Below are 27,145 nucleotides of genomic sequence, written 5' to 3'. Positions count from 1 at the left end.
ATATATAGGACATCATTAATTTTCATGTCTTTTGGCAAGAGAATACTTACAACTCCTTTGACAAGGACATTCTCTCTGTTCGGTATATTGACTGGAGTTCCAGCTTTCATTTCCTTTAGACTCGCCAACACGGAGTTACTGCATGCAATGTGTTCGGTTGCTCCCGAGTCAATGATCTAAGGTGTGTTAAAGTTAAACTAACTAGCCATGTTGACTTCTAGATTTAGTGTATCTCCTAGTTGTTTTATCAATTTTGTGTATCGATCAAAAGTAAGACCTGGTATAGGGCGAGTCTCCATATCCACAGCAGCTGCCTTCGGCTTTGGCTTTAACGGTTTTCGTTGATCTCCGGTTTGCTTACTTTGGCGGGGATCCCACCGATCCGGGTAGCCTATCTTTTCAAAACAGCCTTCCACGGTGCCCTACTTTTCCATAATGTTTGCATTTGAGTCCTTCACAATTGTTTTTCTTCTCAGCTTGAACTTTATCAAAAGCTACTTGAGTCTTGATCTGGTAAGCAGTTGCATCAACGGTTGGCTTCCTAGCAGCAGCAACAGATATGTTGCGTTGTTGTTCGTCCTCTGCCACAAGATGGTAGGTGGTGCCAAGCGAGGGCATCGGCTTGGTACTCAAGATTTGGGTCTTGACAGTACCAAACGTGTCATCAAGCCCCTTATCTTTTGTTTCCACGAGTCTCTAAGATTGCATGTGCATTTACCACAGGTACATTGTGGAACAGGAGAAACTAATTGAAATTTCGTCCCAAATAACCCTCATCTTTGTGAAATAAGTCGAGACTGATGCATTATCTTGCCTTAACGTGGTCAATGCTCGCTTCAATTCGTAAGCACGTGGCACGCTTTCTTTTCTGAATCTTTCTTCAAGATCGTCCCAAATTTCTTTAGCAGTCACATCATATTTTACACGGTTACATATGTCATTTTCCATGGTTGTGGTAAGCCATCCCATTATGAGGGAATCACTTCGTTACCATGCTTTAAATTCTTGTGAGTCTTCCGCTAGTTTCAGGATCATTCCATCAATGAAACCGGCTCGGTTTTTAGCCAGAAGGAAATCTTTCATCTCCCTAGACCAATCGGCATAATTGTTGTCGTTCAGATTGTCATTGACATGAACCCGCCGTGGGTATTCATTAGGGTGGATGTAAAACGAAGAATTTGGATCCGAAGAAGGGTTAAGAGGATTGCTGCTTCCAGGAGTCTCAGATCCCGTCATTGTCGTTTTGTTTCACGATTTCAGCAGGTTATCCGACCTGCTCTGATACCATAATAAAACTGGTAATTCAGGGGCTGTTATTTTGTTTTATTGATTCCAAGAATTCACGTCAATACAATCGATGGTATTTATATAAATGGCTAAACATGGATAACTATAGAATAACATAGGATAACTACTAGAAGATAAAGATACGCATAAGATAAACATATGGAACTTCAAAATCCTTCAATTTAGGTTAAAAGTTAAACGCTCCTGTCGCCGAACGAGACTTTTTCTTTTTACTAGCATTTTCTTAAAAGCTAGAAGCCAGAAGCTCCCAAACGTTAAAAATAGACAATATATAAAAACCAGGAGCGACTCAACTAATTTGGAGGCTCTAAGCAAACAAAAAAATTAGGGCCCTTCAAAAAATCAAATAGTTTTGAACTTGCGACCCTTAGTTTTATAAACTAGCGCTTTTACCACTAGGCCAAGCTCTATATAACAGGAAAAGCTTTAAAATTTGAGGCCTTTTAGAATTGGAGGCCCTAAGCTCTTACTCAGTTTCGCAAAAAATAGAGCCAGCTCTAATAAAAACACTACTCGTTATTGCTTTTTACCGGAAAAAAAATCTTGACTGTTAAAAAACTTGCATTATATTTGATGTGTTTTATTTTCTTTTTCTATTTCGTATCTTTCTAGGTTGTTTTGCTATGAAAGTAGAGATTACTTAACGATGACTTTGTCTTTTTTTCTTAAATGAATGTAATGTTATAGACTTTTAGTGTTAACAATTGAGATTTTTCTCATATCAAAATGATCGTAAAGTGCAAGTTTCAATGTTCAGAGTACAAGCTGAAGAGTGAAGACCCAAAACACACAAAAACAAAAATCGTGTATATTAGGTATAACATTTGATCTTTTAGTGTTGGCTTAAGGAAAGGTTCATATAGTCACGTCTAATCTCCACTCTTCTTTCTTTCTCGGCCAAAGGTGGTTAAGTTATCTATCCACGAGAGTATAATACAAATTCATCTTTTAATAAGTCATATCGGTTTTGTAATTATCTCTCACGTCAAACCTACCAACACTCTTTCAAAAATGGAATCCAATGACACCTCAACAATTCATTTATATATTATTAAAAAATTAAAAATACCAATATATATATATATATATATATATATATATATATATATATATATATATATATATATATATATATATATATATATATATATATATATATATATATATATATATATATATAGGTTTATGTTCTATGGAAAACAAAAAACCCTAAAAATCATAAAAAATGCATAAAAAATACTTAGAGATCACAAAACTTTTTTTTATTTTTTTTATTTTTTTTGAAAAAATCGCACCTTTTAACACAAAATTGCTAAAAAAAATTTATTAAAAAAATGATTTTTTATTTTTTTCAGTAAAATTTTAAAAAAAGTTGCGATATTCTGATGTGTAAAGTCAAAAAAAAAAAAAAATTGTGATGTCTAGTTATTTTTTTTTATGTATTTTTATGATTTTTAGGGTTTTTTTGTTTTCATATAATCCTTCTGTGTGTGTGTGTGTGTGTATATATATATATATATATATATATATATATATATATATATATATATATATATATATATATATATATATATATAGAGAGAGAGAGAGAGAGCGAGAGAGAGAGAGAGATAGGTTCCGTTGAGATTAAAAATAAAATAGAGATCTCGAGATCCAACCTCAGCCACGTATTTCACATCTGCCGCAATAATCTTCCGGCGTACCGGCGCGGCAGGTCTGGAATAATCATAAACGATTACACAGCGCCGCTCATTCCTTTATCCTCCGCCACCATCCCCACCACTATAACCGCCACCGCCACCACTCCTACCACCACCTCTGACACCAGCCGACTCCACCACTATCACCTCGGTTACTTATACCACCGCTATCTTTGTCACCGCCACCTTTTCTGTCACCAACTGTCGTAATCATATATGATTACTCAGTCTGTGAACAGACATATGTATAATCATTTATGATTAAGCATATATGTATAAACATACATAATCATATATGATTATACCTCTCTGCCATATAATCATTTATGATTAGGCATAGTCCGCTGTTGCCGGTACGCTGAAGCGTTAGAGCGGCAAGTAAGAAATACGTGGCTGAGGTTCAATCTCAAGATCTCTAATTTTTTTTTTTTTGAACTCAAACGAACCGTCCCCTATATATATATATATATATATATATATATATATATATATATATATATATATATATATATATATATATATATATATATATATATATATATATATATTTCAAGTGTGTAATATAATTTGGCTTTCATTTATAATCTAGTACATAAATAAATAAAAGAAAGATTGTTAATTTCTATTCTTAAAGATGGACGTTATTTATTGTATTTATTATATTGTAAGTAGGAGATATGTTTGTGCTTCGCCACAAGACTTAAGGATGTTTTCTCTTGTATATCGTGTTGATTACTAACCGTGGGAAAATCATATACAAATCATTAGGTGTTGTTTGGTTCGCAGAATGTTGCTGAAGGAATTGGAATTGGAAAAGGAATTTGTCAGGAATTTGAATCCAATTCCATATATTGTTTGCTTGGCAGGAAATGTAATTGGAATTAATTCCAGAATCTGTTTGGTTTGCAAGAGATGAAATTGGAATTCATGTAAAATGACAAAATTACCTTTTCTGCGTGTTTTGCTTAATTTTACCTTGTTTTCTAACTTGTATGTAAAAATACATTATGAAAATTATAAAAACAGTAAAATTTCGACGGTGGTGGTAGTGGTGGTGGGGGCAGTAGCAGTGGTGGTGGTGATGGTGGCTACGATGGTAGTGGTGATGGTCGCGGTGGAATTGATTGTGGTGGCGGAAGTGGTGGTGATGGTGGCAGTGTCAGCTGGTGGCGACAGCGACGGCGGTGATGGTGCTGGTGGTGGCAGTGGCAGCAGGTGGCGGTGGCGGTGGCGGTGGCGGTAGCGGCGATGGTGGCACCATTGGTAATGTTGGTGGTGGTAGTGTTATTTGTGGTGGTGGTGGTGGCAGTGTTGGTGGGTGATGGCATTGGTAGTGGTGGTGGTAGCAGCAATGGTGGCGGTGGTGGTAGTGGTGGTCGGCGGCGGCGACAACGGTGGTAACAACAATGATGGTAGTGGTGGTGTCGTCGCAGGCAGTGGCGGTGGGAGGCGGCGGCGGTGGTGATGGTGAATGGTGGTGGCGGCGACGGTGGTGGTGGGTGGTGATCATGGTGGTGGTAGTGGTGGTCGGTGGCAATGGCGGCGGTGGTAGTGGTTGTGGCGGTAGTGGTGGTGGTGGTGGTCGGTGGGGCGGCAACGGTGGAGTGGATGGCAGCGGCGGTGGTGGTGGTGGTGGTCAGTGATTGTGGTGGTAGTGGTGGTGGGTTTTTTGATAAGTACAAGGGTATTTTTGTAATCTGCCACTTCCTTGATGAGAATGAATATTTTCCTCCACATCGTGGAAAGTTTATTTCATTTAGGAATTCTTTTCCCTCCTCTAAGTCCAACCAAACGCATGAATTCGAGGGAATTGAAATCATTTTCCCTCAAATTCCATTCCTTTTCCTGCCAACCAAACGCACCCTTAGTTTACTGCTTTCTCTCTTTATCTCATTATCCTTTTAAAACATCGTATTAAGGAGCCTTTTTTCTAAAATGTAATGTTGATACACAGAACCAAAGTATAATGTTACATCGGGTATACCTAGTAGCTGAACTTTGATTTTCACCAAAAGTCGTTGCCACCATTTTCCCTTCTCTTTTCACATTCATCAAATTTGATCAACTCAAATGACACACACGGTCGATGGAAGCATGGAAAAGGAATGGAACCAGAGCCACCTCTCTCAATATTAGATAAATACATTACTGCAGTAGCTATCTTGTAACCACCTCTGACCTAGTTGGTCTTATTAAAAGAGAGAAAATGAGATAAATACAAAGAGAAAAAAAATACTAATTTCAAGATTTAGGGTATGTATAAATAGCAACCTACTTTCATTTTAGGGGAAACAAAAAGAAGTAACTTCATATTATACGACTATTTGCAAGAAATGGCAACCTGCTTTCATTTATTTGTTTTTATAGCATTCTACTTTCATTTCTTTCTACTATATCCTTGTAATTTCATATTTTTCTCTATTAACACATTAGAATTTAAAAATTACTCGATGGTAGCATTATAATTATATATATATATATATATATATATATATATATATATATATATATATATATATATATATAATATGTATTTTTTACAGTTGGTGTAGCACCCGTTTTTTGAGATGCACTTTGTTAGTATTTAATAATGAATTTCGAGATTATGTTCCTACATGAGCGTAGGTGAAATACGCCGAGCGTAGGTATGTCTACGATGAGCATAGTGTCGTTGTTTGCACAAAACCCTAGATTTCGGGTTTGGACACTATTTGAGCATCTCTAAATATTAGGATTTCTATGGATCAACCTCTATCCTCTAAAGAACAAATCCATAGCCTCCATTTCCCTTCCCTCCCTCCTTTTGCTTGCTGTAGGTGCCATTTTGGAAGTGTTCAAGGAAGTTCACCATTCTTTAGAGCTTGAGTGAGTGTCTCCAAAAGAGATCCAACTTCTTGTGCTTCTTGAAGACCTCTATAAGTCATCAAGCTCCCAAATTTATGATTCAAGCTTTCTAGATCCTTCATATTATGGTATTTGAGTCCCTTTTGTGGTTTTGATTAGATCTTAAGGAAGAACTCCAGATAAAGCTTGCAACTTTATCAATCTTGAATATCCTTGGAGTGTTTTATCTTTTGGATTTGGAATTTGGATTTATTTTGGTGTCATGTGATGTGTGTGAAATGCACTGGTTTTAATCCTACTTTTAAATAATAAATTTAGCACACAAAGGCAGTGAACCTGTCTTTTAGTGGTATAGCTGGATAAGTAGAGTGTCGAACTCAGGGGATGGAAATTAAACTAATAACTAATTTTAACTAAGCAAATAATAAAAGTAAAGGTTTTTCTCTAGTTTTACAAGACTAGAAACTTAAACACACCACCTAACCAGTGATTAACTAAAAACAAGTAAAAATTCACCAAATTTGATAAAGAGTTTCTGTTTAGGTCCAACCAATTCACTCCTATGGTTATTTGTGTAATAATGTGATAAATTAACTGTTATTGGTTACCAACTATAGTGATTAGATTCATGTTCACTAATACTAACCCTTAGACAATAAATCAATTCAAGTAGTGGCCAATTGTTTAAATTAATTACTTCCCTAGTTCAATTATTTGGATTAAATAATATTTTTAATTGGTTAATCAAGTGGGTGTTTCAATTAACCTCTTGCTTGTTGGTTTCTCAAACAAGCTTACACATTAATTTACCCATTCTCTTATTAATTCTAGTTTCATGTTCATTATTCCTAGACATATGATAAATTGGTCACATAAACATATGAGGTAAACAACTAAGAGATGTTCATGCAGCTTAATTGTCTTCCAATTAACAGAAAATAGTTGTGGTTAATGTTGTTGGATAAGGTGTCTAAGTCCATAACTATTTCTGGTAAGTACTTGACCCGACCCGGCATGGTCCATTTGGGTTGCATGGCACCATGCAATTGGATAGACTAAATGAGAGAAATAACACTTGGAGATTATTAATATATTATAAGTTCTAATATATTAATAATATTATTTGATTAGTTTGATCAAGAACTAATTTAGAATTAATTAAGTGATCAAAAGATAACTAATTAAATATATGGGTTGATTATGTAAATCATCCATATCTTGTATAGTGGGATAAGAGGCTCCATGGATTATCAAGTTGGGTTCCACCCATAGGATGCTCCATGGTAGTTACAAACCCATGGGTCATGGAAATGAAGAGTCATGACACATTAGGGTTTACATGGTGTAACCCTAGATGTGTCAACACTATATAAGAGTCTAATACTCCACCAAAATCAGTTACACATATGAAACAAGAGGGCTAGGCCGATTTTAAGAAGTGTGTATTCTCTCAAAAGTCTTTCCAAGAGCATTTGGTGTTGTGTGAAGCATTTGAGGCATCACACTTGGGGTGCTAGGCTCACAAGGTTTCAAGGAACATAAGCAACAACAAGGTAAGTTATTCTATCTTTCATTCAAGTTAAAATTGTTCCCCATGTATGCTAGATAGGAATATAACCTTGGAATTCAACTTTGCATGATAATTAGACAAACATAGATCCATGGTTATTAGGGTTGCATGTACACTTAGGAAGTGTTAGAATGCTCAAAACCCATCAGTGGTATCAGAGCCTAGGCTTGTTTGTTTGTTATTTGTGCTAAATAGTTGAAAAAAGTCGATTTTGTGCAATCTGCCTGATGAACTCGTCGAGTCCATGGGGGGACTCGCCGAGTTCATGTGTATCTTCATCCTACTCGCCGAGTAGGTTCGTGCACTCGGTGAGTAGGAGCCTCAGAATGCAGATTTTCGACTTTAGTTGCTGGAAATGGACTAGAAACATTACCCTAAACTGTTTTGGTACTTGAAAACTTGTTTTAGATGGTGTTGTCTTTGCTAATCCATTTACAACAACAAGTTATCAAAAATTACAAAGTTTTAAGTGTAATTTTGATTCATGAAAGTGTTCATGTTCATGTTCTTGATCTTATGATGTTTAGATGATCATAGGAATTGTTTATAACCTATGTGGTAGATTAATTCTTCATCATTATGTGTTTTATTGGAGTCCATAACTTGGCCTCAAGTTATGGAAAACCAAAAGTCACTTTGCTTTAAAACCATTAAAAGAACACACGGGTTATAAAAATGAAGATTCTTCATTTTTAATACCCTAATAAACTCATGAGTTACAAGAAATGAAAAGTTTTGAAAGTTTACAAAACTTGCCCTCAAGTTTTGGAACAAGTAAAGTCATGTTAAAACTTTAGTTCCAACCCTTAGAATTTTAAAAAGTTAAAATTCTACCCTTATACTTATAATATTATAAGTTAATAATAATATATATGTATAAGATCAAAGTCGTCTTACCGCTAGTACGCCTCATTCACGAAGCCGATCTATAAGGTGGGTATAAGGTTGTTGCCTATAAAATGGCAACTTAATGGGTGTCCACTCTCACCCACCGCTTGCTTGACTGGTGGAGGGTCGTTAGCCGAATGGGTAGGACAAGGACTTATAAATTCTCATTAAAAGTATGATGAATATTATAAAGTAACTAAATGCTTTTATTAAATTCCCAATCTTAGTTACTTTAGGAAAAATGTGAATAAGGTGCTAATCCATGAAATTACACTTTACACTTTGTTTAAGTCATTGGTGGAGCGTGTGTGGTTAACCGACACACTAACTTGGACTTAACAAGGTAGGTAAAGGGTGACTTAAGGTTTATCATAGTACCGGTGGAGCGTGTGTGGTTTACCGGCACATCGATTGAGTGATAAACTTTAAGGGTACCAAGTAATTTGCATGGTTACTTCACACCTCGTTTTGTGATCCTCGGTATCCCAGTCACAAAACTTAAAGGGCACACTCGAGATTGAAACATGCCTTTGAAAATTTCATTGAATCTCAAAAGAATCTAGGAATTTCTAAGAACCAATCAAAAACCTAATATTTAATATTTCGGTTTTCGTGGTGGAAATTGGTGAATCGTCATTCACCTACCTTTCAAATATGTTATAGCTTGGATTACGGCATACCTCTTCTAAGTTATAATATATTGTGATTGGATCCTAGCCTTAATATTACATTTGGGTGTTTTATTAAGGACTCTCTTAATATCTAAACTAATCTTGTCCTCTTCCTTCAGATGTCTTCAAACAATGCTGCTTCTGGCTCTAATCCTAATGGCTCCTTTACCCTTATGAACTTGTGTGGGAAAGTCACTTTTGATGGATCCAGCTTCAATGAATGGATCAGAAACATCAGGATGATTACCCGCTACGAGGACAAAGAATATGTCCTCGACAAGGAACTTAAGGAGATTGATGAGACCACTGCAACTCCCCAGGAGATCGCTGACTTTCAGGCACATGAAAGGGATGCTACCAAAGTGGCATGCATCATGATGGCCACGATGACAGCGGAACTCCAAAAGTGCTATGAGGACTTCTACCCTTTTGAAATGCACCAAGATCTGATGGAAAGATACCATCAAAGTGCACAACAAGAGAGGTATGAAATCATCTGCTCCATGATAACAACCATGATGAAGGACGGGGAATCCGTCACGAGCCACATGCAGAAAATGCAAAGGTATGTGGATCGATTGCTGAAGCTTAATGTGAACTTCCATGAGGAGCTTGTGCAAGATATTATTTTTCACTCCTTACCATTGTGCTATGATAAATTCCACATGACATATCACATGAATAAGGAAGAAGTCGCACTCAGCAAACTTCAGGGTCTTCTCAAGACCACAGAATCAGGTCTTAAGGGGAAGACGGTTGTTAACACTCCTACTCCAAACTCCGCTCTGGTTTTGGCAATAGGGAAAAGTCGAGGGAAGAAGAGAAAGAGCTCTTCGAAGGGTACTAAGGCTAGGACCCTTGATGGCTCTTCTTCAAGTGGAACCAAGAAAGGTTTCATCACTCCTTCTTCTGACCCAAAAGAGGCGGAATGCTTCTATTGCCATGAAAAATCACATTGGAAGCGAAACTGGAAAGTTAAACCCAACCATGCAGGTATTTACACTATCTTATCTAATAACTCACCCCATTCTAACTCTTGGGTCCTTGATATCGGTTGTGGTATTCATATCTGTTCTGATTTGCAAGGACTAAGAAGAAGTGAGAATGTGGAGCAAGGAAGAATAAACTTAATCATGGGGAATAGGAAAGCTTTACCTGTCACCAAGATTGGAGTTTGTACTTTATCGCTAAGTAGTGGGTTTATTTTAGATTTGAATAAGTGTTGTATTCGCCAGAAATGGCAAGAAATATTATTTCCTTTCATGCATTGTATAAACAAGGTTTCACCTTTTCATTTGATAATGAAGTTGGTTCGATTAATGCTTTATTTAATAATGCTCTTTATTTTAAAGCATTACCTTGTGATGGCGTGTATGAAACAGTATCTGTGGTTGATAACCTAGGAAATAATGTATTGTGTATTGATTCTGTTAATAATAACTTGGATAAAGCATCATTATGGCATTGTCGTCTTGGACAAATAAGCAAGAAACGCATAGGCCAACTCCAAAAGGATGGAGTCTTGGAGTCATTTGACCTAAAGTCAGATGATAGTTGCGAATCATGCTTACTTGGAAAAATGATAAAGTCACCCTTCATAGGTTCTTGTGAGATGGGTGAAGGTTTGTTGGATCTTGTGCACACGGATGTGTGTGGACCATTCAAACATGCCACAAGGGATGCTAATCGTTATTAGTTGACTTTTACTGATGATTATAGTAGATATGGATATGTCTACTTAATCAAGCATAATTCAGAGACTTTCGAAAAGTTTAAGGAATTTAAACAGGAAGTCGAGAATCAATTGGGCAGGAACATTAAGATGCTTCGATCCGATCGAGGTGGTGAGTATCTTAGTTCAGAGTTCCTCGTCTATCTTAGGGAATGTGGGATTGTCTCACAATTGACACCTCCCAGGACACCGCAGTTGAATGGTGTGGATGAGAGGCATAATCGAACCTTGTTGGATATGGTTCGTTCCAGATGAATCGAGCTTCGCTACCAATCTCATTCTGGGGGTATGCCTTAGAGACTGTCGCCCATATCCTTAATCTAGTCCCTACAAAGAAAGTTGCCAAAAATCCTCATGAGATGTGGACTGGTAAAGTACCCAAACTAGACCACATCAAGATTTGGGGTTGCGAGGCTTTCGTGAGACGCAAGACTCATGATAAGCTCGAACCTCGAAGCGAGAGGTGTATTTTCATCGGCTACCCACAGCAATCCTTTGGTTACCTCTTCTATAGACCTAGTGAAAATGTGGTCTTTATAGCTAGGAGGGATTTCTTTAGAGAGAGAGAAGAGAGAGAGAGAGAGAGAGAGAGAGAGAGAGAGAGAGAGAGAGAGAGAGAGTTCATAAGCCAAGGAAATAGTGGGAGGCAAGTTGATTTTGAAGAAATTCAAGAGTCAAGCGGTGAAGGAACTTCAAACCCTAGCACTCAACTTGAGGAGGAAACTCCTGTTGAGCCAATTGACAAGTCTGTACCTCTGAGGCGTTCCACAAGGGTTAGGAATGCACCTGAGCATTACTATGGATTCCATATTACTGCAGAAGGTGATACACTTATCAGTGATGAGACACTGATAGGTCTGGATGAACCTAACAGTTACGCGGAAGCCATGGCAGGCCCTGAGTCAGCCAAGTGGAAAGAGGCAATGGACAGCGAGATACAGTCCATGTACGACAATCAAGTTTGGAACTTGGTTGAGAATGTACTAGGTCGTAAGACAGTAGGGTGCAAATGGATCTTCAAGAAAAAGACCGACATGAATGGTAAAGTACACACTTATAAGGCACGACTGGTTGCAAAGGTTTTCTCACAAACTCCAGGAGTTGATTATGATGAGACCTTTTCTCCAGTGGCCAAGATTAAGTCTATTAGGGTTCTGTTAGCCATAGTTGCATTTCATGACTATGAAATATGGCAAATGGATGTCAAAACCGCTTTCCTTAATGGAAAGTTGGCCGAAGATGTTTACATGAGTCAGCCAGAAGGTTTTGTCAGCAACGAGTACCCTAATAGAGTGTGTAAGCTTGAGAACGCCATTTATGGATTAAAGCAAGCACCTCGCAGATGGATTCTTTGCTTTGATGAGAAAGTCAAGGAATTTGGCTTTTCTAGGAGTGAAGATGAATCTTGTGTATATGTCAAGGCTAGTGGGAGTATAGTTAGCTTTTTGGTATTGTATGTGGATGACATACTACTCATAGGAAATGACATCCCAACTCTGCAGGAAGTTAAGTCCTGGCTTGGGAAATGTTTCTCTATGAAGGACCTAGGAGAAGCTGCCTATATTCTAGGGATAAGGATCTTAAGAGATTGGAGTAAAAGACTAATTGGACTTAGTCAGAGTACCTACTTGGATAAGGTGCTGAAGAGATTCAGCATGCAGGACTCCAAGAAAGGAGAGTTACCCATTCAGAGTAATGCCAGATTGAGTAAGACACAAAGCCCTAGCACTGAGGCTGAGATAGCAGAAATGAGTCGAATACCTTATGCTTCGGCTGTAGGATCGATCATGTATGCTATGACGTGTACTCGACCTGATGTAGCCTTTGCCCTGAGCATGGTTAGCAGGTATCAGGGGAACCCTGGCAAGGCACACTGGACTGCGGTAAAGAATATTCTCAAGTACCTACGGAGTACTAAGGACTGGGTCCTTACCCTTTGTGGGAGTGATGACTTGAGGGTTGTAGGGTATAGTGATGCTAGCTTTCAGACTGATAGGGATAATTTCCGCTCTCAGTCAGGCTGGGTCTTTACCCTAAACGGAGGAGCAATTTCTTGGAAGAGTTCCAAGCAAGAGACAGTGGTTGATTCAACTTGTGAATCAGAGTATATTGCAGCTAGCGAGGCAGCAAAGGAGGCGATATGGATGAAGAACTTCATTGGAGACCTTGGAGTTGTACCAGCTATTAAAGAGCCAATGGAAATTTTCTGTGATAGTGAAAGCGCTGTTGCCTTAGCCAAGGAACCAAGGGATCACGGGAGATCCAGACACATCGACAGAAAATACCATTTTATCAGACATCGAATAGAAGAAGGACTCCTCGTGGAAAAGAGGGTATCATCGGATGAGAATCCAACAGATCCCCTCACGAAGGGACTGACTCGGGTTAAGCATCTCTAGCATGCTCGAAGCATAGGGCTGAAGGATGATATTAGATTTAGTAGTTAGATAACCTAGAAATTTGTAAAGTGTAATTGACATTAGATGATGAATAAAAGGTGTTTTATTTATGAGTAAAGTGTTGCTATCTCTTGTCGATCGTTTACTATATTTCTTTTGCATGTTTTGACTTCCAGAATAATTATGTTTGGTATATCATATTATTCAAACCTCCACAATCGGTCATATGTCGAAAGTAGGTATGAATCAAGACTGTCATGATTGGTTGTAGAGGTCTAAGGTGTTGGACATGGCTACAACAATTATGAGTGCTCATAAGCTCTGAGCATTGGACTCAACCCACGCTCACTGGAATCACTTCATGGAATTTATCTCGAGTGATCGTGAGACGGTAATATCATATAAGTCTTCAAACCTAGAGATATGATTTGTTACTTACAAGTTGGGTATGCATTGATTGTACGAAAACGCATTGGTAACTCGATGTTATAAAACGTGCTTTTATGTATAATTCAATGAGTGGTAGAACAAACATATGAGTCGAAGTTTATTTGTTCCTTCTTGGATTAGAAGCTGATATCTGGGTCCCTCGATGATTTTGTTTTGACCTATGTACCGGGCCCGATCAGAACTAAGTTGATGTGTTCAATTAAGTTCTTTGTCAAACAAATCGGAAATCTGAAACAAACTGTTGGACAATAAGTAAAAAATTGTTCCATGTATTTGTCCGGCTGATATCTAGAACAGAGGATTATATAATCACTTATCTTAAATGGCGTATCATCATCTTCTCAGTTCCGAGAGACCTTGAAAGAGCTACGATTGCCGGTCGGTTCCTGAAGTATTGCAGTTATAGTTATTAGACTTATCCAAGTGGGAGACTGTTGGATAAGGTGTCTAAGTCCATAACTATTTCTGGTAAGTACTTGACCCGACCCGACATGGTCCATTTGGGTTGCATGGCACCATGCAATTGGATAGACTAATTGAGAGAAATAACACTTGGAGATTATTAATATATTATAAGTTCTAATATATTAATAATATTATTTGATTAGTTTGATCAAGAATTAATTTAGAATTATTTAAGTGATCAAAAGATAAGTAATTAAATATATGGGTTGATTATGTAAATCATCCATATCTTGTATAGTGGGCTAAGAGGCTCCATGGATTATCAAGTTGCGTTCCACCCATAGGATGCTCCATGGGAGTTACAAACCCATGGGTCATGGAAATGAAGAGTCATGACACATTAGGGTTTACATGGTGTAACCCTAGATGTGTCAACACTATATAAGAGTCTCATACTCCACCAAAATCGGTTACACATATGAAACAAGAGGGCTAGGCCGATTTTAAGAAGTGTGTATTCTCTCAAAAGTCTTTCCAAGAGCATTTGGTGTTGTGTGAAGCATTTGAGGCATCACACTTCGGGTGCTAGGCTCACAAGGTTTCAAGGAACATAAGAAACAACAAGGTAAGTTGTTCTATCTTTCATTCAAGTTAAAAATTGTTCCCCATGTATGCTAGATAGGAATATAACCTTGGAATTCAACTTTGCATGATAATTAGACAAACATAGATCCAAGGTTATTAGGGTTGCATGTACACTTAGGAAGTGTTAGAATGCTCAAAACCGTTCAAATGCATAAGGTTCTTTAACAAACTTAATTTAATAAAATCACCAATAAACAATTAACAAAAGTAATAATTAAACCATAGGAGTAATGTGGTTCTTCCTAAACAGAAACCATCCGAATTTTAGCTCATGATTACAAAGAAAACAAGCTCAAGAACGAATTTGATTAAGCTAAACATAATTCAATCCTAAGATTAAATGGAAAATAGAACCTAATTCGCCTCGAAACTTCAAAGATCAAAGGTTAGGGTTCTTCAGGTCTTCAAAGGTTTCTCCAATCGTAGCTTTATCTCCAAGGAAGCCAGAAAAGTCCCCCAATTCGGATTAAGACCCCATATTTATAGTTATCACAAAACAGGGGCTACTCGGCGAGTAGGTCGTGGACTCGCCGAGTATCAGTGTTAATTCCGTGTACGGTAAGGATTTTTGACTTTTCTTTGGGAACATTCTCATGGACTCGCAGAGTTTTCGCGTGGACTCCCCGAGTAGGTGTGTGGTTTTTCCTTTTTCTTCATTCTTTGGTCTCTAACCGCTTCTCCTTATTCCTTTTTGCTTCCAAGCATGTCTTTGGACTGAAAACACAATTTAAGCATTATTAAGTACCTTTTGTCCACATTATGCACATAATTAGCTAAAAATGAATAAAAATATATGCTAAACATATGACTAATTATGAAAATATCAAAATACCCCACACTTGACTTTTGTTTTCCCCCAAGCAAAACTGAATTTTAACACATTAGAATCACATAAAACAACTCCAATCGAACCCAACCATTATGCCAAGACCGCAACTAATGCATTTGTGTCTAAAATTTTCCTAATAACCCCCCATACTCTAAATACTCACAATCCTCATAAACATTCGCCCACTTTTCCCGAACAATGCTCATTTTATGCATCCCTCCGAATCCATCCGCAGAAAACCTCTTAACCTCAAGGTGTTTTTGGTTTAGCAACCCAAGCATACATAATCTATACAATTACAATTTATGATACCACATTGGAGCTCTTTGGAATTCTTCACTTCTTTGATCTTTAATCTTTAATTTCTTTGAATTCACCACCGTGTTGTTTGATTTTTGGTATCTTCAACTTTTTGAATTTCTTCAGAATTTTTGATCTTTCACTTCATACTTTAACTTTGATGCTCAAAAAATTCTTCAAACTTTTCTTGTAATTCTCTTTTTTTTTTACATGTAACTCACTCTTTTTTCACTCAAAACCCTACATGCTTAAGCAGGGGCGCTCAACTTCAACCTTTATTGGTTAACGATAATAATTTTCCTGGATACATTTTTGGTACACAATGCTAAACATATTGCATCCTTCGGACTAAGTGAGGTCGTGTTTTTGTCCCATGATTTCACTAGAATAAGGGGGCCAAAAATACACTATAACGTATATAGGCTCAACTAAACATTTGAGTCTTCATGCAATCATCCACATAATTCTAACATGGAATCCTAATTACTTTTTACCAAAAGTTTCTAAATTAAATCCTAAGTAACATTTTTAGTATGCAATAGTGCAAATTTTTTTTTTAAATAGACCTAAATTATGATATTAGGATTCTAAATTTGCTAAGATGTAACCAACCCCCTACCCCACACTTAATTCATGCAATGTCCCCATTGCATGGTATGCATGAAAAAAAATGAAATATAGAGAGAATTAGAACAAACTCCCCTGGGGTATCAGTCGCGAAGGTGATTTTCTTCAGCTAAGCTCCAACTCTGAATGACTTTAGACATGGGAACAGCTTTTCCATGTCTTGGGTGTCATGTTGCGTGTGGTAGACTTTCTAATGACTCAAATATGTAAGACAAAGCTCCTAGAAACCTCCAGTAATGACTCTTCACGAAAAAGTTGGATAAAACTACAATGAACGTGCCCAAAACAACTCTAGGATTCGAAAAATGATGATGGACTCGGCGAGTAGGTCGTGTACTCGGCGAGTATATTGCCAACTTGCAGTAATTTCGGGTAATTATCCATGTACTCGCCGAGTAGGATATGTGCACTCGGCGAGTAGGCGTTGAGTTAAGAAAAATGCTCTGCTCATTTACTTCTCGACTGAGGTGATGAATTGGGGCAATTCAGCGACTCTTCTTCTAATTACTTCAGTAATAATGCACTCTATCACTCCCAACTCTAACGGACTCAACCTTAATGGAAAACACTTCACACTCTCATTTGAACATTCCTCACTTGAACCTTGACCCTTAAGACTTCTGAATGCATCCTAACCTCCCAATCCTGAAAAAAAATGCAACCATAAGTAAAAGAAACCAAATAAAAGTCTAAAAACATAATTATCCAAGTTTAACAATAATCCAAAACCAAACACCATAAAAACAAATAAAAACACAAAAACTCAAATCTTCAATCTTCCTCATCCATGTTCGCTCCTCCAACACCGCTACATCCTTCTTCATTGTTCCTACACATCCTTTCATCCCAATTCATGATATAGGGAAAACCGAGCCCGGGTCTTGGGTCGATGTTCATTTGTTGCAAAAGATATTCGATTGACGCATTGTTGTAGTTAACTCCCCGCCTAATATCATCCAAGTACCTTCGATATTCAACTTGGTTCCACCCGGCATTCTCATCTTCCACCGGAATAACCGGTGGGTCTTCTCGGGCCCTCTCGCTCCTTTGCCTCACCTGTCGCCCCGGCTCCTCAGGAATAACCGCCTCGTCCTCATGCGGAATGGCATAAGAATCTCCAAATTTTTCTACAATCTGTGCCCTCCGTTATAAAGTAGTGTTGAAAAGAGGGGGAGAAATGACAGTTAGTGCCCTCGCCTCTTGCAAATCCAAGATCCAGTATGATCGCGCGAGCCTAGTAACGAACATTCCTCCATTGATTTTGGAGGTCACCTTTTCTTTGACAGCCCCATCCGAGATATATTTAGCCAATCAGTAAGGAAGGTTGCAAAAGACATCGGGAGTAATGATGCTCCAAAGGTAAAAGATATCAAGTTTCGGGACCTTGTCATCATCCTTGCGCATGTTGATTGTGCTAGCAATGAAGCGGTGGATGAGACGATGAATTGGTGAGCGGATGTGGCCTTCCTGTGCGGAAGATGGAATGCATACCCGGTTGGCAATGGTGTTCCACCAGGTGGAAGCAACGACCTCTTCAGGGAGGTCTTTATGGCACTGATCCAAAAAGGTTTCAAAATCTTCATTTAACATGGCACTTTGATTGTAGATGCCAATTCCCCATGCTAGCTCCGCCATGCTGCATTGTCGCAGCTCCCCACCAAGTGAAAATGAGATAACATTGGAATTATAATACTCACTACCACCCCGGAATGAGATGGTAGCGAAGAATTTCCAGCACAACTCCGCAAAAACTGGCTCTTGAATCTTGAACAATTGTAGCCATCCATCACAAATGATGGTAGAATCCCCCACATCGCACGACTTCACCAAGTAAGGTGTCAGTTCTTCCTCCAGCCTAATCTTCCCCAACCAATCCCAATTTATTGCATTCGGAAGGTGGATCTCCTTCTGCTTTAGAGCTTCCAATCTGTTTTTAGCACGGTTCTGTGAGGATTTAGAAGTTATTTGGCGAAAAGAAAGCCACGGGATGTCTCCTTGGCTTCCCCCTCGTGAAGTTTGGCCTCTTCTGGACATGGTTCCTGCAAAATAACATTAAGAAAGCACAAAAAAACAACACCCAACAATTAAAATTAAACAACACAGATATGTCAAGGCCTCTACTCGCCGAGTTCAAGAACTACTCGGCGAGTAGGAAGAACATCGGGACAGATTTCTCTCGGACCCATATGGGTTAATTAAAACACCCAATTTTGCATAGGGGTTTGCTGTACTAAGTCCAATAAACACTAATCCAAAAGAAATTTTTTCTAAAACCTCCTAGTTCATAGTAAAATCAAAACCCTAGAAACTGAGGAAACCCCCAAATTCGAGTTGTAGACAAAATAAGGGCTAAGAAGTGATAAAGCTTTAACCTTTAACAAGTATTGGGAGTAAAGATCTTACCTTTATGCTTGAAAGATGACGATTCAACAAAGATTGAAGAAATGGCTTGAGAGTAGATATGCAGGGCGAGTATGAGGGTAATGTTTAGAATGAGTGAAAAACCCTTATTTACAGATTATAAACTACCTGTGTAAATTTTCTACTCGCCGAGTAGAAGAGTGCTACTCGCCGAGTAGATCCGCGTATTCACGACTTTTTGGGCTTATAAAGATGTACTCGCCAAGTCCACAATTATACTCGGCGAGTAAGTCTTGCAGATTGAAAAAAACTTAAATTTTTTTTGATTTTTAAACCACCACCCCACACTCTAAGCATTGCTTGCCCTCAAGCAATCATTTAATACATGTTTTCAGAGGAAGAATGAAAATAAAACATTACCTAAGAAATTAAAAAGAAAATAAAGGGAAAAGAAATGCAAACTCTAAACTCGGGTTGCCTCCCGAAAGCGCTTCTTTTTTAAGGAGTCATTAGCTGGACTCCTTCCATGCTATCCAGCAACAGCCCTTCTTCTATGTCTTCATTCCTTGGAACTCCTTCTTCATATCTTTTTACTCTATGTCCATTGACCTTGAAAGGGGTACCATCTTTTGATAGTAACTCTATAGCACCATGTGGAAACACCTTCTTTACCAGAAAAGGACCTTCCCATCTTGACTTGAGTTTGCCCGGAAAAAGTTTCAGTCTTGAGTTAAAAAGTAACACCTTTTGCCCTTCATGAAATTCTTTATTACCCTTGATCCTCTTCTCATGAAAACTTTTGGTTTTCTCTTTATAGATTAAAGAACTAGTGTAAGCATCATTTCTAAGTTCCTCAAGAGCATTCATTTGCATCAACCGGTTGTTCTTGAGCTCCGCTATGTTGAAATTGCACATTTTTAAAGCCCAAAAAGCTTTATGCTCGATTTCCATCGGTAAATGACATTTGTTTCCATAAACTAGCCTATATGGTGTAGTACCAATAGGTGTTTTGAAAGCTTTCGGAAGGCCCAAAGTGCATCATCTAGCTTGTCCGACCACTCTTTCCGATTGCTCCCCACCGATCTTTCCAAGATTCACTTCAAGGCTCTATTGGTCACTTCGGTTTGCCCACTCGTTTGTGGATGGTAAGATGTAGAGAATTTATGAGTTACCCCATATCTCCTCAACACCTTTTCTAGTTGATCATTGGCAAAATGAGTGCCCCGGTCACTTATAAGAGCTTTTGGAACTCCAAATCTTGAAAATAGCTTCTTCAAAAATCGCACCACCACCCGAGCATCATTAGTTGGTAATGCTTGTGCCTAAGCCCATTTGGATACATAATCCACTGCCACCAATATATACATTTTGCCTTTTGACATGGGAAATGGTCCCATGAAATCGATCCCCCAAACATCAAATACCTCGCACACTTGAATACTTTGTTGTGGCATTTCATTTTGGGATGAAATGTTTCCCGCTCTTTGGCATGCATCACATTCTTTGACAAATTGGGGTGCATTTTTAAAAATGGTAGGCCAATAAAATCCAATGTCAAAGATCTTTTTAGCAGTGTAGTGTGCTCTATGATGTCCTCCGGTGGGCCCGCTATGACAATGCTCCAAGATTTGTCGACTTTCATTCCCAAACACACATCTTCGTATGATTCCGTCCGCGCAACTTCGGAAAAGGTAAGGCTCATCCCAAAAGTAATATTTTATTTCTGAAAAGAATTTCTTCTTTTGTTGGCGGGTAAGATCTTTTGGGATGTACTTGCTAGCTAAGTAATTAGCTATGTCCGCGAACCATGGCTCTTCTCCCGTGGTCACCATAATGTATTCGTCCGGGAAGTCATATCCAACTCTATCTTCTTGTAATTCTGGGTTTTCAAGCCTTTATAAGTGGTCGGCTGCTACATTCTCCATTCCCTTCTTGTCGCGTATCTCGATCTCAAACTCTTGAAGAAGTAGAACCCATCGTATCAATCTTGGCTTCGCATCCTGCTTGGCAAACAAATACTTGATAGCAGAGTAGTCAGTAAAAACAATTGTTTTAGATAAAACTAAATAAGGGCGGAATTTATCAAAGGCATACACCACGGCTAATAATTCTTTTTCGGTGGTGGTGTAATTCTCTTGGGCCGGATTTAGAGTTTTACTTGCACAATAAATGGGTCGAAAGTGCTTATCAACCCTTTGACCAAGGACAGCTCCTAAAGCAAAATCACTAGCATCACACATTATTTCAAATGGTAACTCCCAATTCGGGGCAATAATAATCGAGGCATTAGTCAATTTTTCTTTCAAGAATTCAAACGCCTCTAAACACTCTTTAGTAAAATTGAATGGTGCATCTTTTAAAAGCAATTGTGTTAGAGGTCTAGTTATTTTAGAAAAATCTTTTATAAAACGCCGGTAAAAACCCGCGTGTCCAAGAAAACTTCTAATGCCCTTCACATTAGTTGGTGGAGGTAATTTGGCAATGGTGTCAATCTTTGCCCGATCCACTTCAATTCCCGATTTGGAAACCTTGTGGCCTAGAACTATACCCTCCTTGACCATAAAATGACATTTCTCCCAATTAAGAACTAAGTCAGTCTTTTCACACCTAGCAAGCATCAAATCAAGGTTAGTGAGGCAATCATGGAAGGAAGATGCAAAAACAGAAATATCATCCATAAAGACTTCCATGAATTTTTCCACCATGTCGTGGAGTATGGCTGTCATACACCGTTGAAATATCGCGGGTGCATTGCATAACCCAAAGGGCATGTGTCGATAAGCAAAAGTCCCACTTGGGCAGGTAAAAGTGGTCTTTTCTTGGTCCATGGGGTCTATGGGTATTTGGAAATAACCCGAAAAGCCATCCAAGAAACAATAGAAACTATGGCCCGATAATCGTTCTAGCATTTGATCAATAAAAGGTAAAGGAAAATGGTCTTTACGAGCGGCATCGTTTAGCTTTTGATAATCGATGCACACTCTCCAACCGGTTACCGTTCGTGTCAGAATAAGCTCATTCTTCTCGTTGGTTATGACCGTCATTCCTCCTTTCTTGGGCACCACTTGGACCAGAATCACCCACGGACTGTCGGAAATAGAGTAAATGATCCCCGCATCTAAGAGCTTGACTACTTCTTGCATGTTTGGGTTTAATCTTCTTTGGTGCTGTACAACCGGCTTTGCTCATTCTTCTAGGTTAATCTTGTGTGAACAATAAGAGGGACTTATTCCCTTGATGTCGGTAATGCTCCATGCTATATCCCATTTCTGCCTCTTCAATACTTGAACTAGTTCTTCTTTTTCAGATTCGGAGAGGTCAGAGGCTATTATAACTGGCTTTTGATGGTCATCTTCAAGGAAAGCATACTCCAAGTGCTCTGGTAATATTTTGAGCTCGGTTTTTGGGTTCTGGTAGTTGTACTCGCCAAGTGTAGTAGAAGGACTCGGCGAGTCAGTTGCTGAATTTACGAATTCCATCCTTTCTTCACATGGACTCGGCGAGTAGATCAGCCCTACTCGCCGAGTATCTCTGTCAGATTGCTTTTTTATTTCTTCATACTCAGCTTCTTCCAGCAGCCTCTCGATCTCCGGTAAGTCTTTTTCAGCATCAAATTCTTCATCAAAGATAGTGGACTTGTTGGAATCTTCATTATCACCCTCCTCCATCAATTCATCAAACATGTCAATCGAGAATGCCATGTCATCACTATTCCTTGCATGCTTCATAGCTTGATCAACCCCGAAAGTTACTGAATCTTCTCTTACCCGTAACGTAAGCTTCAAGTCTCTCATATCCACTATAGCACTTGCCGTGTTGAGGAAAGGTCTTCCAAGGATGATCGGGATTTGAGGATCCGCTTCCATGTCTAGAATTATAAAATCTGCGGGAAATATAAACTTGTCCACCTTGACCAATAAGTCTTCACATATTCCTCTTGGAAATGTGACTGTCTTGTTTGCTAAGTGAATTGCCAGGCGGATTGGCCTTGGTTCCGGGAGGTCCAATTTCTTAAAAAATGAATAGGGCATGAGGTTGACACTTGCTCCCGAATCAGCCAAAGCATGGATGGTGGCCAAATTGCCAAATTGGCAAGGAAAAGTCAAGCTTCCCGAGTCACCCTTCTTCTTTGGTAATTTGTTTAACATGGCAGCTGAGCAGTTTTCATTAAGAACTACTTCTTTCACCTCCTCCATCTTCCTTCTATTGGTTAGAAGCTCTTTGAGGAACTTTGCATATTTTGGCATTTGAGCGATGGCTTCAATGAAGGGTATGTTGATTTGAAGGGATTTAATGTGGTCGAGAAACTTCTTGTACTCCTCTTCCTGCTTTTCTCTCTTAGCTAGGGCTGGATATGGAATTGGAGGCTGAAAGGGCTTTTCAGGAACTTGTTCTTTCAAATCTGGCAGTGGACTCGTCGAGTCCATATTATGGACTCGACGAGTAGAGTCTGTGTCATGTAGAATTTTATTTTTATTTTGTTTTTCTGCATCCTCCTTTTGCATGTATTTGGGTGCTTCATTCTGAATGGGGGCCAGAGGTGTAATTATCTTCCCACTTCTTCTTGTGACTATGTTTATGTTCGCGCCTCGTGGGTTGTTTTCGGTTTTACTAGGAAGTTCGTCGGGTGGTCTTTGATTGATTTGTTGAGCAAGTTGCCCAAGTTGTGTTTCAATGTTGTGGATAAAGGCTTGCTGGTTTCTAAGCATGGTTCTTGTTTCTTGGATTGCAGCATCATAATCATTATGTCTCTTTTCTAGAAGCAGCTACAAACTTGGTATGCATCTCTTCCAAACTTGGTTTTCTTTCTTGTGCCGGCTCTTCCTTTTGGTAAAAACCTCTTCCCTTTTGCTTGAACTTCTCCTCCTTATCCTTCTTGTACTCGTCATAAGGGATCCACTCCTTCTTTGGTTTGCGCCAATCTTCATCATATCAGTCCCCACTTGAGTAACAAACTTGCACCTTTTTGTTGCCATTCTCATCCAAGTCGCAGTCTCTAGTAAGGTGAGGCCCATTGCAATTCTCACAACCCACCCGAATAGCATGTATCGTTTGATCCATTTTATCCATCCTCCTATCCATAGTTTTTAGCATAGCCATGACTGCTGACAAGTCTTCTGAAGCTGCATAGGCGACCCCCCTAGTCACATCATTTCTTGGATTATGGTATTCTCTAGAATGCTTAGAGAATTCTTCAATCAATTGCTTTATTACTGGAGGTGTCTTCTTCGTGAGTGGACCTTGCGAGTCAAGTAATTGCCTAGTGGTAACATTTAATCCATCATAAAAGATGGAGACTTCTTGTTTACTATTGAGGTCATGATGTGGGCAATTCCTTAGCAAGCTCTTGTACCTCTCCCAAGCTTCATATAGTGACTCTCCTGTTTGTTATTCAAAGTTAGCAATGGCTTTCTTGAGCTTGGATATCTTGGATGGCGGGCAGAATTGATCAATGAATTCATCTTTCATTTGGGCCCACGTAGTGATCGATCCAGGGGCAATGACTTGAGCCAATCCTTTGCAGCACCCTTCAAAGTAATCGGAAGCATGCGAAGTAGCTGAGTTTCCCGAGGCACATTTGGAACATTGAAATAATCAGCCACATCATTGACTTCATCCAAGTGCTTGTAAGCATCTTCACGGTCTTTTTCGGTGAAGGGGATCTCCTTGAGTAAAGCAAGAATGTGACCCTTAAGCTCAAAAGTAGTTGTTGCGGGAATTGCTGGTTGCACAAGTCCCGGTCCAGTGTCATCGCGGATCCTCTTCTTCCATTCTCCCATGGGGATTTCATCAATGTTAGCCATGGTAAGTGCTAACTCGTCGCCGGAATCGTAGTCGTGCCCGAATGTAGGTTCTTCTTCCTCCTCGGTGTCGTACTCGGTGTCTTCTTTGATCGGGTCTTCGCCTCCTAAAGATGCGCTGGAAGCTCCTGATTTGCTGCTCTTCTTTTTCCCAAAAACAGTCTTCAAGTTAGACAAAGGTGACTTCTTAGGTGTATTTGAGCTTTCCACGTCCTTGCCTTTGTTCTTTCACAATGCGGATTCTGGGTCTTCAAGCGGGGGTACCAGCGGAGTGTTGGATCCTCTGGTCATGAAAGTCCTGAAATAAAACCAGAAAACACGTAAAAAGAAAAAAAAAATGCAACTTAAATAAACGAAAAAAATAAATTTCAAACAGCAGGCTACTCGCCGAGTAGCGTGTTTTATAAAAAAATTAAAACTAAAGGTAAAAATTCAGAAAAATACTAATGGATTCTAAAACCTAACCTACTTACTGAATGACTAAAAAAAATAACTTTGTGCAAGAAAACTCACACAAAGGATCGATAAAATTAGGAATTAGATTTAATTTTTGAACCTTTCCCCGGCAACGGCGCCAAAAACTTGATGTGTGTGAATGCACTGGTTTTAATCCTACTTTTAAATGATAAATTTAGCACACAAAGGCAGTGAACCTGTCTTTTAGTGGTATAGTTGGATAAGTAGAGTGTCGAACTCAGGGAACGAAAATTAAACTAATAACTAATTTTAACTAAGCAAATAATAAAAGTAAAGGTTTTTCTCTAGTTTTACAAGACTAGAAACTTAAACACGCCACCTAACCAGTGATTAACTAAAAACAAGTAAAAATTCACCAAATTTGATAAAGAGTTTCTGTTTAGGTCCAACCAATTCACTCCTATGGTTATTTGTGTAATAATGTGATAAATTAACTGTTATTGGTTACCAACTATAGTGATTAGATTCATGTTCACTAATACTAACCCTTAGACAATAAATCAATTCAAGCAGTGGCCAATTGTTTAAATTAATTAATTCCCTAGTTCAATTATTTGGATTAAATAATACTTGTAATTGGTTAATCAAGTGGGTGTTTCAATTAACCTCTTGTTTGTTGGTTTCTCAAACAAGCTTACACATTAATTTACCCATTCTCTTATTAATTCTAGTTTCATGTTCATTATTCCTAGACATATGATAAAGTGGTCACATAAACATATGAGGTAAACAACTAAGAGATGTTCATGCAGCTTAATTGTCTTCCAATTAACAGAAAATAGTTGTGGTTAATGCATAAGGTTCTTTAACAAACTTAATTTAATAAAATCACCAATAAACAATTAACAAAAGTAATAATTAAACCATAGGAGTAATGTGGTTCTTCCTAAACAGAAACCATCCGAATTTTAGCTCATGATTACAAAGAAAACAAGCTCAAGAACGAATTTGATTAAGCTAAACATAATTCAATCCTAAGATTAAGTGGAAAATAGAACCTAATTCGCCTCGAAACTTCAAAGATCAAAGGTTAGGGTTCTTCAGGTCTTCAAAGGTTTCTCCAATCGTAGCTCTATCTCCAAGGAAGCCAGAAAAGTCCCCCAATTCGGATTAAGACCCCATATTTATAGTTATCACAAAACAGGGGCTACTCGGCGAGTAGGTCGTGGACTCGCCGAGTAGCAGTGTTAATTCCGTGTACGGTAAGGATTTTTGACTTTTATTCGGGAACATTCTCATGGACTCGCCGAGTTTGCGCGTGGACTCGCCAAGTAGGTGTGTGGTTTTTCCTTTTTCTTCATTCTTTGGTCTCTAACCGCTTCTCCTTATTCCTTTTTGCATCCAAGCATGTCTTTGGAGTGAAAACACAATTTAAGCATTATTAAGTACCTTTTGTCCACATTATGCGCATAATTAGCTAAAAATGAATAAAAATATCTGCTAAACATATGGCTAATTATGCAAATATCATCATGTATGGGTTTAAGGTTATACTTTCACCATTTTTGACCTAGAAGGGTGTAGGACATGCACGAGACATGCATGCCTATAAAGTTTTATTTTTATGAGTACGTTCTAAGTATATTAGACTTTTGGAAAGTTTTAATATTGGCTTAATGGATTAAGAACTTAACCAAAAAGTTGGTATGTGAACAATGTACATTGAGCATAGCATTGTGCTATGTTGAGCATAGGGATGAAGAAATTAGGCAGTTTTGTCTTTTAGTGTTACGTTGAGCATAGATGGGCTACGTTGAGCGTAGGTATGTGCTACACTAAGTATAGTGCTAGGCAAATTTTTTGATGAAATTACTTTTTCTTCTTGGCATTTTTACTGTTGGTTCTTTAATCCCTTGCTTTCTAATAAGTTCCTTATCTGCTTCAACCGTTCATGCTTTGTTTTGTTGAGCCTTCAGTCTTGATTTGGCTGCCTTTTTTTCCATTGACCTCAAACTTGAAAAGTCTAAGTGTTGAAGAACTGAAACAGAGTTTCAGAATTGTCAATTGGTAAGTAATGCAGAAAATATGATTTCTAAATCAACCAAATTTATGATGAAAACGTTTTATAGGTTCAAAGTTAAAGATTCAAAGGTGCCTCATATTTATATTCATAATTCTAGAATTACAAGTGTTTTGGA

The 27,145-nt window shown here is 38.4% G+C and overlaps 2 protein-coding genes and 1 non-coding gene across 3 annotated transcripts; 1 reads left to right on the top strand and 2 right to left on the bottom strand.

Moving 5' to 3' along the window:
* Positions 1-399: 399 nt before the first annotated feature.
* On the bottom strand, positions 400-948 carry LOC111892680 (uncharacterized). The gene is made up of 2 exons (XM_023888731.1): positions 772-948; positions 400-696 (listed from the first exon to the last, which is right to left on the bottom strand). Exons 1-2 carry the CDS (start codon positions 946-948, stop codon positions 400-402), a joined length of 474 nt encoding a protein of 157 aa, XP_023744499.1.
* An 18,279-nt stretch (positions 949-19,227) lies between these two features.
* On the bottom strand, positions 19,228-19,680 carry LOC128127212 (uncharacterized). The gene has a single exon (XM_052765640.1). It carries the CDS (start codon positions 19,678-19,680, stop codon positions 19,228-19,230), a length of 453 nt encoding a protein of 150 aa, XP_052621600.1.
* Positions 19,681-24,043: 4,363 nt separating this feature from the next.
* Positions 24,044-24,150, top strand: LOC128127494 (small nucleolar RNA R71). Its single transcript, XR_008225284.1, has one exon. It is a non-coding gene; the product is annotated as a small nucleolar RNA R71 (small nucleolar RNA).
* The last annotated feature ends 2,995 nt before the right edge of the window (positions 24,151-27,145 follow it).

Source organism: Lactuca sativa, chromosome 7 (genome assembly GCF_002870075.4).
Source record: "Lactuca sativa cultivar Salinas chromosome 7, Lsat_Salinas_v11, whole genome shotgun sequence".
NCBI lineage: Eukaryota > Viridiplantae > Streptophyta > Magnoliopsida > Asterales > Asteraceae > Lactuca > Lactuca sativa.
The sequence above is the reverse complement of the archived record's forward strand: the minus strand, read 5'-3'. Positions and strand labels throughout refer to the sequence as shown.